Source organism: Perognathus longimembris, chromosome 1 (assembly GCF_023159225.1).
Source record: "Perognathus longimembris pacificus isolate PPM17 chromosome 1, ASM2315922v1, whole genome shotgun sequence".
Classification (NCBI taxonomy): Eukaryota; Metazoa; Chordata; class Mammalia; order Rodentia; family Heteromyidae; genus Perognathus; species Perognathus longimembris.
In genome coordinates, this window is record NC_063161.1 from 98,964,540 (window position 1) to 98,982,066 (window position 17,527).

Sequence of the window (17,527 nt, forward strand, 5' to 3'; positions counted from 1 at the left end):
CCTGCCACACAGTTTATAGAAACCTCATCTTTCGTACTCAAACAAAAGAACTGCTTCATAAATCAACTTCTATGTTTACAGCCTTGGTTATCTTAGGTTTGTTAAAAAGCTTATGATCTAAAGTCATTCCCATTAACTGTGAAAGTAAGTTTATAGAGAGAGTTCTGAGCCAGAGGAAAAGCAGCAAAATGAAGTTGATACAGAGTGACCATTAATAGTTATCTCCTGATTCAAATTATATATATTTGTGTGTATGTAGCATGTGTGTATATATGACTTATCTTACTTGTTCTCTTTTTGTATCACTTTTTAAATGCTTTAAGCCCCTCAAAGTAATCCAAACCAAGCCTTGTAGACTGTGTGATAGAAGGCCTACTGGTAATGGCTGCATTGGGAATTTATAGTGTAGCTACAGTGTCTGGGCCCGTGTCTTGTCAAATGGCAAGGTTAGGTTAGGTTAGGTTTTTCTCCTAGAGTCCCTCCCAGGAGGCTTTCCCCATAAAAGTAGCTCCCCTGATGTTTCCCGTGGGAGTGGGCTGAGGAAAGTTCTCACACCATCATGGATTGATTTCCTTCACCATCTGTCACCCAGTAGATGTCCCAAAGAGCCCAAGGCCTCATACATGCTAGGCCTGCTGAGCAGATTCTTATCTTGAGTTCTGTAGCTTTGTGAATGTTTTTATAATGGGGCTTTTTGTGGAAATGGTGCCATTTTTATCAGATTCTCAAAAGTAAGCTTGGAGGCATGGCTCAAGTGGTAGGGCACTTACTTTCCCAGCAAATTGAGGCACTGAGTTCAAACCCCAATACCACCAGAGAGAGGGAGGGAGGGGGGGAAAGATTCTCAAAAGTGAGACTAACCTTTTGATTTGCTGAAATTGCAGACCCACATGATCAGTTAAAGACTTTGGGGAAAGGCACTTAAGCCCTGTGGGGAAGATCTTCAAAATCTTCAAAAGACTTAATTCTGTCCTTCCCTTTCAGTTGACTTTTTTTTTTTTAAATGAATCACAGGGCTTGAACTCAGGGCCTACGTGCTGTCCCTGAGCTTTTCTGCTCAAGGCTAGTGCTCTACCACTTTGAGCCACATCCCTACTTCCGGTTTTCTACTGGTTAATTGGAAATAAGAGTCTCACAAACTTTCCTGTGGGGCTGGCTTCAAACAGTGATCCTCAGATCTCAACCTCCTGAGTAGCTAGGGTTACAGATGTAAACCACTTGTGCCCAACACACTTGCTTTTTTGTTTGTTTTGTTTTGGCCAGTCCTGAGGGCTTGGAACTCAGGGCCTGAGTGCTGTACTTGGCTTCTTTTTGCTCCAGGCTAGCACTCTACCTCTTGATCCACAGTGCCACTTCTGGCTTTTTCTGTGTATGTGGTACCAAGGAATCGAACCCAGGCCTTCATGCATGCTAGGCAAGCGCTCTACCACTAAGCCCACATTCTCAGCCCCATACTTGCTTTTTTTAAAACTGAGCTTTCAAAATGGGTATTAGTGATATTCAGATACACCGGGAAAGATTCAGATTTACTGTGGCATTCTGACTGAATGAATCCTAAAGCTAGGGTTATGGCAGGCTACAGAATAGAGATGAATACTTTTCAAGAACTGACAGGGCATTGAGCTCTGGGCCGGCCAGTCATGGTGGCTGGTACTAGCAGAGGGCTGCAGCTGTGCTTTTCTCCCTTTTCTGAACAGCGAGTCATTCATTTGCCCCTCAGTAAAGATCTTCACACAGCCTATAGTGCCCCATCTTCAATCGATAGCTGTGCCTTAATGCCACCTATATGCAAAACGTGCTGCAGCCACAAGTTGATACCAAGATTGGAGAATGTGTCATCCATGTAGGAAATGTGAACGGTCATTATTAGGTACTCAACTAGAAGGTGCTCCACTCCATTGCAGTCAAGGTCTCTGAGGTCTGGAGAGGAGAGAGGACATTACAGTGTATTTTATTTAACCCACCCTTAGTTCTTAGAGCCTGTTAGCTCGGGTTTTCTGTGCTGCATAACTCTGCTTTGTAAACAGTGGATGTGTGGTCATCATCGCCCTTGCAATTCGTGTAAATCCCCCAAGGTGTCATCCAACTCCCAAATTTTAACCAAAGGATGCATTCTCAGAACCTGTTCCTACCCATAAAGGATGGTATAACTGCATTCTTGCCAACTTGTATATGTTTAAAATTTCTGTAATGGGGGGCTGGGGATATAGCCTAGTGGCAAGAGTGCCTGCCTCGGATACACGAGGCCCTAGGTTCGATTCCCCAGCACCACATATACAGAAAACGGCCAGAAGCGGAGCTGTGGCTCAAGTGGCAGAGTGCTAGCCTTGAGAGGGAAGAAGCCAGGGACGGTGCTCGGGCCCTGAGTCCAAGGCCCAGGACTGGCCAAAAAAAAAAAGAAAGAAAAAAAAACTTTCTGTAATGGCCAAAGTAATGTGTGTATATGAACAAAGGACCGCTGGATGATGCAGAGGAAAATGCTTAGTGAGTGTGCTTCTCTAGAAGGGCTCTTCTGGCTCTCAGGAACTTGTGAGATCTTTTAGAGATTATGCAATCATTTCAGACTCAATGAGGAATGGAGGAGGAAAGGAAAATAAATGCCTTGCTCTGTTTGTTATCCTTACTGTAGGTAAGAAGCAGGCTGGCTGCTTCCTATTTGCGATCAAGGGACAGGTCAGGTCTCAGGGCATTATCCACTGTTTAGAGGCCTGCATGCCGTATTGCATGTGTGTGTTGAAGGTGGATACCCTGGGAAGTCCCCTTTTATCCCCCCAGGCCTGAAGAACTAGCCTAGAGGAAGAAGCTTTGCATTGCTGATCAGTAGAAAAAGCAAAAGCTTAGTTTTCTTTTTGTCATTTCTTAGAGTCACACACTCTCCCCTTCTCTTTCCTGGCAGGAAATAATTTGGAATACAGCTGTCCATGTGGAGGCCTTCAATCAGGAGGACTGTTAAGCATGCAGGCATCCCAGCCTGAGCATAAGGTCAGGACTACAGAGGAGAAGACCCTCAGCAGCCAGGACAACTTCCTGTCTCAGGAAAATATGCTGGCCCCAGTGAACCTGACGGATGACCAGATAGCCACGGGCCTCTATGGTAAGTCCCCACAGTCTTCAAGTCAGGATGGCAGCCCAGTACGTCCCATAGTCCATTGAGGGAGGTGTGTCTCACAAGTTGGTCTTGAAGAAAGATTATATCATTGTTTGGAAGGTAGACCTAGAATAACTTTAACATGACCAGAGAGAGAGCCAGGCTCTGGTGACTCACGCCTATAGTCCTAGCCATTTAAGAAGCTAAGATCTGAGGACTGAGAGTCGAAGAGATCTCAGGCAGACAAACCTAAGGAGACTCCTATTGCCAATCAACCAGCAAAACTAAAGACATAGCTTGAGATGGTAGAGTGCTATCCATGAGTGAAAGAGATGAGCAAGAACATAAAGCCCTAAGTTAAAATACCTGTGTCCTCCCCCACCCCCAGTACACACACACAATTAGCACAGGAAGTATATGCTGTGCAACCCTTTAAGAAAATGTATCTGGTATGACAAATTATGGAATCTGGTAAACAATGTTTCACTCTTGCACATTCTTGCAGGCATAAACTTTTTCCAGGTTATATCTCAGAGAAGAAAAGTACACCAGTAATCTTTTTTCCTGATATCTAAATGTTTTTTGAAGATGAAATAGGATGCAACATAACTTTGTAAACAATAAAACCAGAAAACCCATTTTCACTGGTTTTGTGATATCTGGAAGTATAATAGATTTTTCTTCCCTCGTTTAAGAAACATTAGTCATAGAACTCTGAATTATATTTCTTTGAATGCAGCACACTTTTCCAATGGATTTTGTACAAATTTTTCACATGTGCATACCACCATCTGCAGTCACAAATACAGGGGCGAGGGTGTCAAGAGTTGTGCAGAAAGAGTGGCTACTCATGTCTTGTATGCATTATGCCAGATTTGATCACCCTGATTCCTTTTTCCACAGTATGTACAAATAATGAAAACACGTTGAAGTCCATCATGAAGAAGAAGGATGGGAACAAAGACTCGAATGGCGCAAAGAAGAATCTTCAGTTTGTTGGCATTAATGGCGGGTAAGGGACGATGTGTTGACTGTGCAATGTCCTCTGTCTCCCTTGCCTCCTGCCTCATGAAGGCATATTTCAAGGTACCTGTTCTGGGATGCCGCCAACATCTTGGTGACAGAAGATTCTCTTCAGAAAGGTCCATCTGGGCTTCTCTTCTTCCCTCTTCTTGCTTTTCAAGGCTACCTGATGAAGCCACAACCTGGCATCTCTCCTCTGACCTGAAAACCATTCCTCTTCATCACAGAGCAATAGAGAAGGGAGCAGGAAGAGGCTGAGAGTGTTGCTCTGCAGCCTCGTGATGGTCCTCCACTCCAGCACAGGGTGCTTTTTGTGTGCTTAGCTCCCATGTTCATACTGTGAGCCTTCCACCAGAAATAGTAATCTAGTCAGGCTATCTGTTCTTTTTTAAAATAGAATGGATCTTGGCTATTTCATTTATTCCTTCTCCCAATAAATAGTTGAGCCTGTGTATCCTCCTACAATTGAGTCAAAGCAAGACAACAGTGCAGAGTTAAAAAATGAAGTATTTACGACAAAGTAAGCTACTGAGGCTTAACATGATGGTACCTGTTTATCAAATCTGTGTTGTTGATTTTTTTTAGTGCTAGGGCCCTAGACATTTTGAACCACATGCATTGATGGTTACTTAGTAGATTATGTAATCTATTCACCCTGACTATGGGAGATTAAATGAGGACAGAATAAATGAGCAACTTCAGATTTGCTTTCCATAAAGTTTCTTCTAAATGTATATGCTAAGTATATATTAAGCCATACTATCATTTTTTTTAGCTAACAAGAGGTATATGATACCAACTGGTATTATCATGATGGAAACTCCCCCCAAAAACCTACGTATTTGTGTGTGCCACAACTCAGGCTTGAACTCAATGCCTGGGCACTCTCCCTGAGCTTTTGTGCTCAAGGCTAATGCTTTACCACTTGAAATACAGCTCCATTTTCAGCTTTTTTTTAGAAGTTTTTTTAAATTTAATATTATTGTCAAAGTGATGTACAGAGGAGTTACAGTTCCTTATGTAAAGCAATGAGTACATTTCTTGTCAAACTTGTTATCACCTCCCACTTCCAGCTTTTTTGTGTGGTTAATTGGAGATGAGAATCTCACAGACTTTCCTGCCCAGGCTGGCTTTGAACTGTGATTCTCAGATCTCAGCCTGCTGAATAGCCAGGATTACAGGTGTGAGCCACAGGTGCCCAGTCCAAGTGGTCCCTTTGAATTCACAACCCATTCAGAACCCACCAGATTCAGACAGAGCTTGCTTTGAACCTCTGACTGCTGGAGGGAGTCAGCAGCTTTCCCTTCATAGAAATTTCTATCACTGAATCTTTATGGGCACACCTTGCATCTCCTGAAATCCCAAATTGCCACCTAGGTATGAAACAACTTCAAGTGATGATTCCAGCTCAGATGAAAGCTCTTCTTCCGAGTCAGATGATGAATGTGATGTCATTGAGTATCCTCCTGAAGAAGAGGAGGCAGAAGAAGAGGATGAAGAAGATCCTCGGAGAATGGCGGAAGGGCACCATGCAGTTAATAATGAAGGTTTCAAGTCTGCCAGGGTGGAAGATGAAATACAGGTTCAAGAATGTGAACCTGAGAAGGTGGAAATCAGAGAGAGGTGTGGTACCCTCCCCCTCCCCAACCCTCCCCCGCTTAGTGCACTGGAGCAATAGAATCTGAGGCTCCGAGATTGCACAATTATTTCTCTTGGTCTTACCTATCCCACAAAGGCATACACATCTGGTCAAGATGTTCATAAGTACAACTGTAGGCTGGGGTGTCTCCTAGATCTGTTAGGGTGGCAAAGAGAATGGCGCAATCACTAGTCTTCTTGGTTATCTGAAACTTTAATTTCACAAGGAGAACCACATCTCTTACAGTTTCATTGTTTGAATACCTCACTTGATGGTTAAAGACATATTTGACATGCTTCTTTATTTTAGGATTTCAGATTTTATAGTTAACCATTTCACTCAGTACCAGTGTTGGTACGGCTATTGTAGGACCATTGTGTATATTGTAAACAGGTGTTTGGCCTCAAGTAAAGATCTCATTTATTGTAAGAGGATGTGTATTATCTCCATAGTGTTGCTCCCTGGGTGATCAGGAGCATAATGGATATGGTAATAATATAATTAACAGCTGAAATAAAATGTCAGACATGCTAGTAGGCTACAAGGGACCTAAAAATGCAATACATCTTAGGGACTAAGTTTTTAGTAAATGTGGATTTGAGACAGTGGAAAAGATGAAACCGTCAGTGTGTTTTTTTCATTATGTAAACTATCAATAAAACAATTCAGGAAACTTTCCTGTTTCATTTGGCAAATGACAGCTTGCTGCATTTGCTCTGTGCTCAAGGTAAGTGGTTCTAGTTTATATTGCCAACTGTTTTCAGATGGTTTGAAATGTCATGTTGCCTGCTTTTTAAAACAGCTTTATTGATATATAACTTATGTAACATACATCACCTTATTTTAAAAAAATACTTGTACAAAAGGATTTAAAATCAATGTGATTTTTAATATTTCACATGGGTTTAATAAAACCACTTTTGTATTTGCCAGATATTGATTCAGATGAGTGGTTTCCTGGACAACCTACTTGATATTATGTGGTAATTTAGTCCTCTTCCACCCAATAAGAGTACAAATATTTTTAAGGATTTGCAACTATAGTCAGGAGAAGAAGCTCAATGATGGAGCACTTGCCTTAACATTTCAAGACCCTGGATGGTCTCTAGCACTGCAAAAACCTAACAACATAAGGAACAACAATTCCCCAGGTGTGAGATGTCAAATTTACCTTTATGGAAAGACTTAGAGTTCTGGTTGATGTTATAGGCTCTGTGAATCACATGCATCGAGAGACACCTCCAGCCGCCACCACCAGCATAGGCTCAGAGCTACTTGCTTTTTGTGGTTGTTTTCTTTAAAGAGTTACATGGTTTGAGATTTAAAAAAAAAAAAAAGACTTTAATTGTGGCCCATCCTGATCTCTCCTTATTTCCCTCCTCCCCTTTCAGGTATGAATTGAGTGAAAAGATGTTGTCTGCATGCAACTTACTGAAAAATAATATCGATGATCCCAAAGCACTGACCGGCAAAGATATGGTGAGTGTGACAGGCAGGCAGTGTCTCCATTCCAAAAGACTGAAGGCTCAGGCAGCTGCTGGACCTGCATTTCTGGTAGGAGTGAGCCCCATGCTGCCCAGCCCCCCAAAGCACCCAGGGTGTTTCCTTGGGGCTCAACTTTGGATATCCCTTATCCACCCTGTACTTTTCTTAGGGCGGAGGCCTGGGAGGCACCCACAGGCAGATAGAAAGGAGGGCTGATGGCAGTCATCTTCTCTCCACAGAACCTTCTGAACCTAGGAGCAACTTCCTAGCAGTTTTTTTGTTTTTAATTTATTTGTTTTTATTTTTTATTTTCGTCCATCGTGGGGCTTAAACGCAGAGCCTGGGTGCTATCCCTGAGCCTTTTGCTCGAAGTTAGTACTCTCTCACTTTGAGTCACAGCTCCACTTCTGGTTTCCTGGTGGTTAACTGGACATAAAGGGTCTGGTGGACTTTCCTGCGTGAGATAGCTTTGAACTGTGATCCTCAGGTCTCAGCCTCCTGAGTAGCGAGGATTACAGGTGTGAGCCATAGGCACCCAGCTATTTTTATTTTCATTTTTGTTGAATGTGGGGCTTGAATTCAGTACCTGCGTGCTGTCCTTGAGCTCTTTTGCTCAAACTTAGCACTGTACCACTTTGAGCCACAGCTCCCCTTCTGGGTTTTGAGTGGTTAAGTGGACATATGAGTCTCACAGGGATTTTTCTGCCTGGCCTGGCTTCACACCATGATCCTCAGATCTCAGCCTCCTGAGTAGCTAGGATTACAGCATTAGCCACCAGCACCTGATGATTTTTATTAAGTAAGCAGAGTTCTTTTCAGTTATGAAGCTGGGTATTCTGTTCTGATATGGAATGCAGGTAGCCAACTACTTTTAAACAGAATGATAACTGTACACTGGACATATCCTTCCACAGTCTGGGAGCACAGAGGTTGCAGTTGCCATGGTGATAGTGATGGGAATGGTACAGACATTTCTATAACAATGATTGCTCTGTTGCTATTACCATGTATGTCACTCTTACACACTGAGCTCGGGGTGCAGCCATGTCCCTGGGCTAGAGCAGCCAGCTGGTTGACAGCTCCATCTTTAATGCCTTGAGAAAATGTGACTTCTCACATTAATTTGATAATCATGTACATTTGCACCTTTGTTTTCGTTTTCTTTTTTTTTCAGGGCCTGAGCACTGTCCCTGGCTTCTTTTTGCTCAAGGCTAGCACTCTGCCACTTGAGCCACAGCGCCACTTCTGGCCATTTTCGGTATATGTGGTGTCATGTATACAAGGCAATCACTCTTGCCACTAGGCCATATCCCCAGCCCACATTGGCACCTTTGCACATCAGCAATTCACTATAACATCTAAATGCTGAATAAGTTAAGGCAACAGCTGGTATAAAAGTTGACTTACATGATGATGTACTAGCAGGGCACTGGTGGCTCCTGCCTGTAATCCTAGTTACTCAGGAGGCTGAGATCTGAGGATTGCAATTCAAAGCCAGGCCAAGAAAAGTCTATGAGACTCTTATCTCCCATTAACCACCAGAAAATCAGAAGTGGAGCTGTGGCTCAAAGTGGTAGAGCACTGGCCTTGAGCACAAGAGCTCAGGGATGGCACCCAGACCCTGAGTTCAAGCTCCACACTGACAAAAAAAAATAATAATTTGTACTTATGAAATCAAAATATTAGGATATGAGGGACCTAAGGAATTACCTAATCCTAGAGCAGTTTCCTCCTCTGTGGCAAATATAATTGCAATGCCAGTTGTGCTGAGACGGCTGTCATAGCAGAGGCAGAATACACAAGGGCCCGAGGCTGGGAGCCTTCACACCCAGCCCTCCCCTCATATCAATGGCCCTCAAAACTGTTCCTTTTCTAGAGTAGCAGCTACTAAAATAGACAAGCCAGAAAAAAACTAGATTATCTCTATCTAGGGTAAGGTCCATGTTTTGTTTAATCCAGTTAAGTCATAGTGTCTTGCCATGTGCATTTTTTTTAACTCAGTGTCTTCTATTTGTTTGTATTGCTATGGCAACTTACTCATCAGAGCCAGCTGAGATGTGGCATTCAGTCAGTGCACTAAAAAAGAAAAGGAGCATGTGACACTGATAAAAAAAAAGGCAATACTAAACAAAATTCCTAGTCAAATGAAGGCAGTGCAGGTTGAATCTGGTCAGTACAGATGAATGCCTGGGCTATCTCTTGATCACAGCAGTGAAGTCAGGAAATGTCATTTCAAGGCCAATATCCCACTAGGTGTAGCCTGAACTTAAAACTGGTACCTTAGGGTCTCACATTGAAATGCTGTAATAGTTCCTTCTTTCCTTTCACAATCCTAGAATACTAGTGTATATGGCCTTCGCATTTCAGAGTCCTCTAGCCTGTCTGTGAGTCATACATTGTTTTGCTGGTTGAATTTTCATTCATTGTCAAAGTGTTTAAAAGCATGATGGGGGCTAGAAATATGGCCTAGTGGTAGAGTGCCTGCCTCGTATATATGAAGCCCTGGGTTCAATTCCTCAGCACCACATAAATAGAAAAAGCCAGAGATGGCGCTGTGGCTCAAGTGGTAGAGTGCTAGCCTTGAGTAAAAAGCCAGGGACAGTGCTCAGGCCCTATGTTCAAGGCCCAGGACTGGCAAAACAACAACAACAAAACAGAAAAGTAGCAAACTCCAGCCAGGTAATCAATCATATCACAACTAGCGGACTTATTTCCTTTCCTGATGTGTGAGGATTCCAAAGAAATAGAAATCTGGATGTAGAAGAGAAGGAAATTTTAAAGTGAATTCTTTCCTGGCCAAGAGTCTTTCCAAGTAACACAGAATGTGACTGAGTGGATCAAAATGGAATAGTCAGGCACAGAGGCCTTCCTGGGTGCTGAAGGTTTGACATAGGCTCTCTGTCTTTTTCTGATACATCTGAAACTATGTGACTGGTAAACTCTCCCCAGCCTTGGCTCTTCCTAATCTGCCTTGAACCTTATTTGGCCTTAGTTTGAGTGGATCGTCCATGAAGCAAACCCACTGTCTAAGTCAGAGTGGGGCTAGTAACCAGAGACTGGTTATCACAATGAGAAATGGAGTTTGTTCCAAACATCTTTGGGTTCCTCTCTCTCCATGGTGAAACATTGGCATTTGGGGTCAGAGCCAGAACTGGCAGTCTCTGTGCGATGGTTCCCCAGCCTTGTGCAGTGGAGGAGTTGAAGGTTGGAGGGAAGTTGCTTACTTAAGGATGGGCTAATGAATTGCTTCCTGGTTTCTGTGAAAATCATTTTCAAGGACTCTGGAAGGCATTATTCCTGCTTCAGACATGGAAACTGCGATACAGAATAAGGAGCTTCCCCAGGTTTTCCCCAGATTTGAACCTTGGAGATCTATTTGCTTTATATAGTGCTATGCTGCCTATTTTATGGAAACTAGAATCTAGTGTAAAGTATACTGATTAAAATCAGAGGGATGGTCCAGGTTGGTGTTTGAGGCTATTTTGGGGGTATTTTGTTGTTGTTGTTGACATTGTGTGTGTGTGTGTGTGTATGCATGCACGCACGCATGCTAATACTATAGCTTGAACTCAGGGCCTGGGCACTCTACTTAGTTTTTCCCTTCCAGGATGGTGCTTCTACTTCTGGCTTCTTCCCAGTTAAATTGACTTAGGAGTCTCTCCATGCTAGCTTTGAACCATGACCCTCAAATCTCAGCCTCCTGAGTAGCTAGGATTATAGGCATGAGCCACCACTGTCAGCTTTGAGGCTGCTTTTTGAAAGCAGATCCTAACCCACAACTTTGGACTATAAAAGATCAGGTTCCTTGGGCTTTTTTTCTGGTTCTCATCAAGGCCTATACACAGAAGAACTAATGGCAGCTCCATGTTTTGGCAGAGATTCTGCCTGAACACCCTCCAGCACGAGTGGTTCCGAGTGTCCAGTCAGAAGTCAGCTGTGCCGGCCATGGTGGGCGACTACATCACTGCCTTTGAGGCGGTCTCCCCCGCCGTGCTTCGCTACATCATCAACATGGCTGATGGCAATGGGAACACAGCCCTCCACTACAGTGTGTCCCACTCCAACTTTGAGATCGTCAAGCTGCTTCTGGACGCAGGTACGGTGGCCGTCTCTTCTTTCCTCTAGCATCAGGTCCTGATTCATCTCAGAGAAGCTGAAGTTCTACTCCCCAAATCTTCTGGCTATGCTAAAACCCTTTCATTGCTCTTCGACATGACATGGCAAGAAGACTGTTTCTTAGTCATTATTGAAATTTAAACAAAATGGGATTGGCACAGATTCCAGAGCTGTTTGGAAAAGAGTTTTGGGAGATCTTCTTGCTGTGAGTTAGCTGCATTGAAGTGAGGTGGATGCCTGGTAATAATCATGACTCATACTTGCTCCTGCGCTGAATCACGCGGGCTTGGCTGGTCTGATCTCAGGGACAGAGTGCTGCTCAGAGTCCCCGCTCTTGCATTGTTAGGCTTCTTAGGTTGTCCTTGTACCCAGACCACCATCTAATCACCTTCAGAGGTGAATGGTTAATTGGGAGGGGGACCAAGCAAGGCCACAGTAGAAACATCACTGTTTTTTTCAAAATACATGAAATACTAGAGATTCAGATGATACATTAAAGCAAGTGTTGTCATAATAGCTGAACACATGAATGAAAAGAGGGGAACTTGCCATTCCAGGCTATAATAATACATGTGGTATAACATGTGAATGGAGAGCAGTACCTACTAGGGTCCCCGTGAGAAATAGGGGAGCTTTCAACTCTAAGTGCAGTAGCTCAGTGTACACAGTGCTCAACTTGCTTAGAAGTTGTTTTACTTCTAGCTTATGGCTAATGCAGGATGTAGTCACTCAGTCCAAATAGTGACAGAACGGTGTTGACATCTAGTTTAGAATATGCTATGCATTTGCCTAGTTTTTCCTTTACCCACTCTTGATCTTATGGCCTCATTTTTTTTTCCTATTCTGTTTTAGGGATGTTGGGTTAATGTAGAGAAAGAAAGCCAATCAGATCTATCCTTTCTGTTCTGTTTTTTTTTTTTTCTTCCTCCTCTTCTTCCCCTTCTCCTCCTTCTCTTTCTTGTTTCTCCCAAATCCTCAGACATTCCACAGCCGGGGGAGTCTTGAGGCTTGAACTTAGGGGCTGGGCACTGTCACTGAGCTTCTTTTGCTCAAGCCTAGCTAGCACTTTACGCCTTGAGCCACAGCTCTGCTTCTAGTATTTTTTCACTACTTAAATGGAGATCAAAGTCTCACAAATCTTCCTGCCCAGGCTGACTTTGAATCATGAACCTCAAATCTCAACCTCCTGAGTAGCTAGAACTCTAGGTGTGAGCCACTGGCACCTGGATGCCTACAGTCTTCGCAAGAAGCATTATAAACATGGGCCCATTAGTCCCTGGCAGTTTCTTAGAGGATTTGCTGCTTCTTTGTTCCTCTCAGACCATAGGTGCTAGAGCTACAAGTCCCGGCACTAGAGCTCTGCTGTTAGGAATCCTACAAAGTGGAACAGTGAGCTGCTGAATGTCTAGGCCCCACCTTAGTGTCTATTCTCCAGAGCACAGACTCAGTTCTTCTTGAAAACCTGGCAATTCGGCCCCCAGCTGTAAGCCAGCCTCCTCTTAGTAACACTGCCAGTTCTATTGCTGCAGGCCCTGTGAGATGGGGAAAAACAAACAAGCAAACATCCCTGAGGCATTCAGGATGGTTTCCTCTAAAACCCCATAGCTCCTGTCCATCTGCTGCTGGTAGGAGACAGTTCCTCGCCAACACATGTCCTTTCTTGCAGGCGTATGTAATGTTGACCACCAGAACAAAGCCGGGTACACCCCCATCATGCTGGCGGCGCTGGCGGCTGTGGAGGCAGAGAAGGACATGCAGGTTGTGGAAGAACTTTTCGGCTGTGGGGATGTGAATGCCAAGGCCAGCCAGGTCAGTGCCTGCTTGCTGTTGTTCACTATCTTGGCTTTGCCTGGCAATGGTAGACAAGGCCGCTAAGACCAGGGTGATGAAGCAGCACGGATGGCATAGATGCCCACTTACAGTCCAGATACTGCTGAGCAGTCCTTGCTGACAAAACATCCCACTGACAATGGGCATCAGTTTCACCCTAGAGCTGGCTTATTCCTTAAATCTCAGCTGGACTTCTCAACTCCTTGGAGAACTGATTCCTTTACAACCCTTCCTTAGCATATAGCTCTGTTTTCCCTGTGCCTACCCTACCTCCCCCAAATATCACCATACTGGATGCTTTTTTGTCAGTCACACTGCTCTGAAGTCATTTCTTCCCCTAGGCAGGACAGACGGCCCTCATGCTGGCGGTCAGTCACGGGCGGATAGACATGGTGAAGGGCCTGCTGGCCTGTGGGGCTGATGTCAACATCCAGGACGATGAAGGCTCCACCGCCCTCATGTGTGCCAGCGAACACGGGCATGTGGAGATCGTCAAGTTGCTGTTGGCCCAGCAAGGCTGTAATAGCCACCTGGAAGACAATGTAAGCATCGTGACTGGGCCTCAGAGCGGGGCTGGGCAGATCCTCCATCGTCCATGCAGATTCACAGGAAGGCCACCTTCCTGTACTGTCCCACTTGGCAGCATTGAATTTGCAAGCTGATACATCCATTCAGCAAAAGAAAAGGCTGAACACTAAGCAGGCCTCACCCCAATAGTCACAAAAGGAAGAAAGTGATTTCTTGGGTGTGTCTGTGAACTAGGACCCTAATGGAGGGGGGAAAATAAAGACACTTGAGTCAGATTCAATGTAAGCAATTTCTGAGATGACCCATGTGGACGTGAAAAAAAAAACGGATTATTAGTCATTAGAAGCTGGCCTCATTTGTGACTAAAACACCTTCCCACCCACATGAAGAGACAACAAGGTAACTCACAAAGGCCTATTAAAGTGAGTGACTTTTCACAAGCTCAGGGATCTAGGATGTCCTGGCTGCTTGAAGCACATTTTCCCATTTCAACTTGATCTGTTCCCATCATCCTCATTCCATTCTCCTCACCCTGTTCCCAAGCTATCCCCATTCCCAGATAGCTGGGGGGATTTTGTTTGGGGGTTGCTGTTGTTTGCCAGTGCTAGGGCTTGAATGCTGGGCCTGGGCACTGCCCCCAGAGCTTTTTGCTTAAGGCTGGCACTCTACCACTTGAACCATAGCTCCACTTCCAGCTTTTTGTGCTTAATTGGAGATAAGATTCTCATAGACTTTCTTGCCAGGGGGGGGCTTCCAACCACAATCCTCAGATCTCGGCCTCCTGAGTAGCTAGGATTACAAACATGAGCCACCAGTAAAGTAAGAGGATGCTTCTGAGTGTCTCCAGGCCAAAGATGAACATGGATAGGCAGAAAGCACAGCTTGCAGTGGGGCAATTAAACAGGTCAAGGGTCGCAGAGGTCAGGGTTGGTTCTGTTTTTTAAAGTTTATCTTTATGGAACACAGCTATAGCTTCATTCGATTCAAAACACCAGAAACTTCCTTTGCCATAACTTCTCAGATTCCACTGGACCTAAGCCAGTAAGTAGGACCAGCAAACCAGTGGAGATATTTACTGTCCTCAAAGGCTGCCTAGCTCCTGCTCCTCGGTTCCCCTAGGGGCAGATGCTGGAACTGCAGGGGTACAAGATGTCCCCTAACTTTCCCCAGGATAGCCAGTTCCCAGCTTGCCTTTCCTCAAGAACAGTCTGTTCCATGTGTCTGGTATTCATTGGTCCATGTTTTCATCCTCCTCTGCAAAGAACAGCTTGTAGATTCATAATAAGAGTCTGTAGAGCCACCAGGACTTTTAGAAATCCTGACCATCTTGCTAATTACCACTTGCTTTTCCATAACCAAATGAAACATCTTCCTGCCTCCAGAAAAAAAGCAGCCTAAATCCACTGTGTGGGAGGGAAGGACCCCAAGATTAAAGCCACATGCCAGTTGTTTCCTGTTCCTTGTGACCAGCAAAGTCCTCATTTCAGGAGCAGAAAACGAGCCATGTTGCTTACTCCTGTATATCTATTTAAATCCCTGAAAATTTGATGGAGCCATCAGCATTGAGTGCTTACCCATGGGTGTGCCTGGTAGTTCTACACAGCTTCCAACTCACAGCTCCTTCCCAGGAAGAAAGCTGAGCTTGTTGGTACTGATTCCTCATTCTTGCTGTTGGTGTGGGCTGACCTCGTTCATCTCTGGATATATTTAAGAAGTCCAGAAAGAAACCAGCCCTAAATTGAATGGATGAGTGGCTGGATTTGAAGAGAAACTCACCCTGGCCTTTTCTTTCCATTTTGACTTTCAGGATGGCAGCACTGCACTCTCAATATCCCTGGATGCAGGACACAAGGACATAGCCCTTCTTCTGTATGCCCACAACTTTGTCAAAGCCCAGTCTCCGGTCAGTATTCTACACCAGCTGAAATCCCTCAGGAGATGGGCAGGAGATGTGGGTCTCATGTACATTCTGAAAATGAAAGTTTTAGTCTAGAACTTAAAAATGTACCCTGCCCCCTGCCCTAAAGCACAGAGAAGGCTGGACCCCATATGTGCTTGGGAGACAGAAGCTATTGCACACAGAGTTTTTTGTTCATAATTCTCTAAATGGTACAGGCTGAGCCCCTGGATGCAAGTCTCTCTGTTTCCCGGCATTGCACCTAAAGCTGACAGTCAGATTTCTCTTGAGTGGGACATTGGTCTCCAGGGGCGAACAGCTGGACATGTCCTGCTGAATCCAGCTGGCCTTGGAGCAGTGCTGGCTGGTAATGGACACCTGCCTGACATTCTCAGCCTAACTCTGGCTCACTGCCATGGTTATCAACTATAGGAGACCAAATTCTAGTGTCATGGGTGCCATAGGTGTTGAGCTGACTTATCAGCCTCCATTTTTTTCCTCCTGGTCTCTAGGGCACTCCTAGGCTTGGAAGGAAGACATCTCCCAGCCCAACTCACCGAGGCTCATTTGATTGATGGGATGGCAAACAGCCATCATGTACACACCACCACGAAGCTGCTAATTGTTCCTGTTGGGGTGACAGATACTGAATGTATGTGGATTGTGCCTGAGCTCACCAGCACACAGAAGCATGAAGGCCAAGGCCTGAGCTGTCTTTTGCCAGGTGAAGCAAAGCCAGCAGGAGATTGTCAACCTGGACACACATTCTTCTCTCTGGCTAGCTTCTCTCTGTAGGGCCCACTTGAACCCTCCATCTGTGGCTTCTGACTCTGCTCCGTTATGTACAGTGGTAGGAGATCAGCAACCTAGCCTCTCTTCTTTGTCTCCCTCCCACCCCCCCCCATACAAAGAAGTGCCAGGTTTTCTTGGGCATATTTTAAATTTTTCCACAGATATTTATATTTACTCAATGTGGAATCCATTGGAAAACACTTTCCAAAATTCCATTCCAGGATGATTTTGATCATTTTGTTTTCCCTTTGCCTTTTTTTTTTAAGTAAGAAAGTTGAGATGATTCTTTTGATCATCTGCAACTTAAGCCCCAGACTGGTAGTATCTGGTTTTAGAAATAGAAAAGAGGGAACCCTCAAGGCATCTAAACTAACACAGGGAAATATTTTCAGTTGGTGTATTATATGGGTTTTTATATAAAGATATCTATGAAGTTGACACCATATTTTCAACTTTTATATTGCATAGTAATTAAATTCCTGAAGTTACACGTAACATCACATTTTTAACAATTGCACAGCCCTGTCTAATAAAGGTTGAGTTGTGTTAGAATTGGCTCTGTATTTGCCGCTAGAGAAACAGCGTAGTTCTCTATATATTTATGGATTCCATTATACTGTGTCACATTTACTTGGGTCCTGTATGTATTTAAATGTTTGAAGTGCCTTAGACTCTTGCCATATTTTCAAAATAAAACTTCATTAAGCTCTTGGCCTTGTCCCTGCTTCATAGCTGACAGCTAGCTGTCTGCCCAGTCCTGTTGACTTACTGCGGCAGCATCCGACACTGATGGATGGAGAGAGGGAAGCGGGCAAGTGCACAGTCCACTGGTGTCAGACGTGGCTGGTGTTTTCTGAGCACTCCTGACTGATGAAATGTAAGGTCTTACCTAACACATAGCTCACCCGTCAAATAACCCAGGGATCCTCTACTTGAGTCTTAGATCTCTGGTCCATAGACCCTAATTTTGGATACAACTACCAGTGACTGGTTTATTCATCCAGAAACAAGAAGGAAATGTGAAGTTGGAAAGATTCTTGAAATTCTGCATCTTTGGGTCTGGGAATGTGGCTTAGTGGTAGAGTGCTTGCCTATCATGCATGAAGCCCTGGGTTCTATTCCTCAGCAC

At 44.4% G+C, this 17,527-nt stretch overlaps 1 protein-coding gene across 6 annotated transcripts in view; it reads left to right on the forward strand.

Moving 5' to 3' along the window:
* Kank1 (KN motif and ankyrin repeat domains 1) overlaps positions 1–17,109 on the forward strand; it is a 188,118-nt gene extending 171,009 nt beyond the window's left edge. For 3 of the 6 annotated variants that reach the window (XM_048333033.1, XM_048333023.1, XM_048333041.1), the window contains 9 exons: positions 2,894–3,094; positions 3,992–4,100; positions 5,489–5,734; positions 7,142–7,229; positions 11,112–11,331; positions 13,018–13,160; positions 13,523–13,723; positions 15,517–15,612; positions 16,119–17,109. In XM_048333033.1, coding sequence (XP_048188990.1) covers positions 2,894–3,094; positions 3,992–4,100; positions 5,489–5,734; positions 7,142–7,229; positions 11,112–11,331; positions 13,018–13,160; positions 13,523–13,723; positions 15,517–15,612; positions 16,119–16,181 — 1,367 coding nt within the window. In that variant the 3' untranslated portion in view covers positions 16,182–17,109. The remainder of the gene's footprint in view (positions 1–2,893; positions 3,095–3,991; positions 4,101–5,488; positions 5,735–7,141; positions 7,230–11,111; positions 11,332–13,017; positions 13,161–13,522; positions 13,724–15,516; positions 15,613–16,118) is intronic. The other 3 variants (XM_048333051.1, XM_048333056.1, XM_048333063.1) reach the window with 3 other exon arrangements.
* The last annotated feature ends 418 nt before the right edge of the window (positions 17,110–17,527 follow it).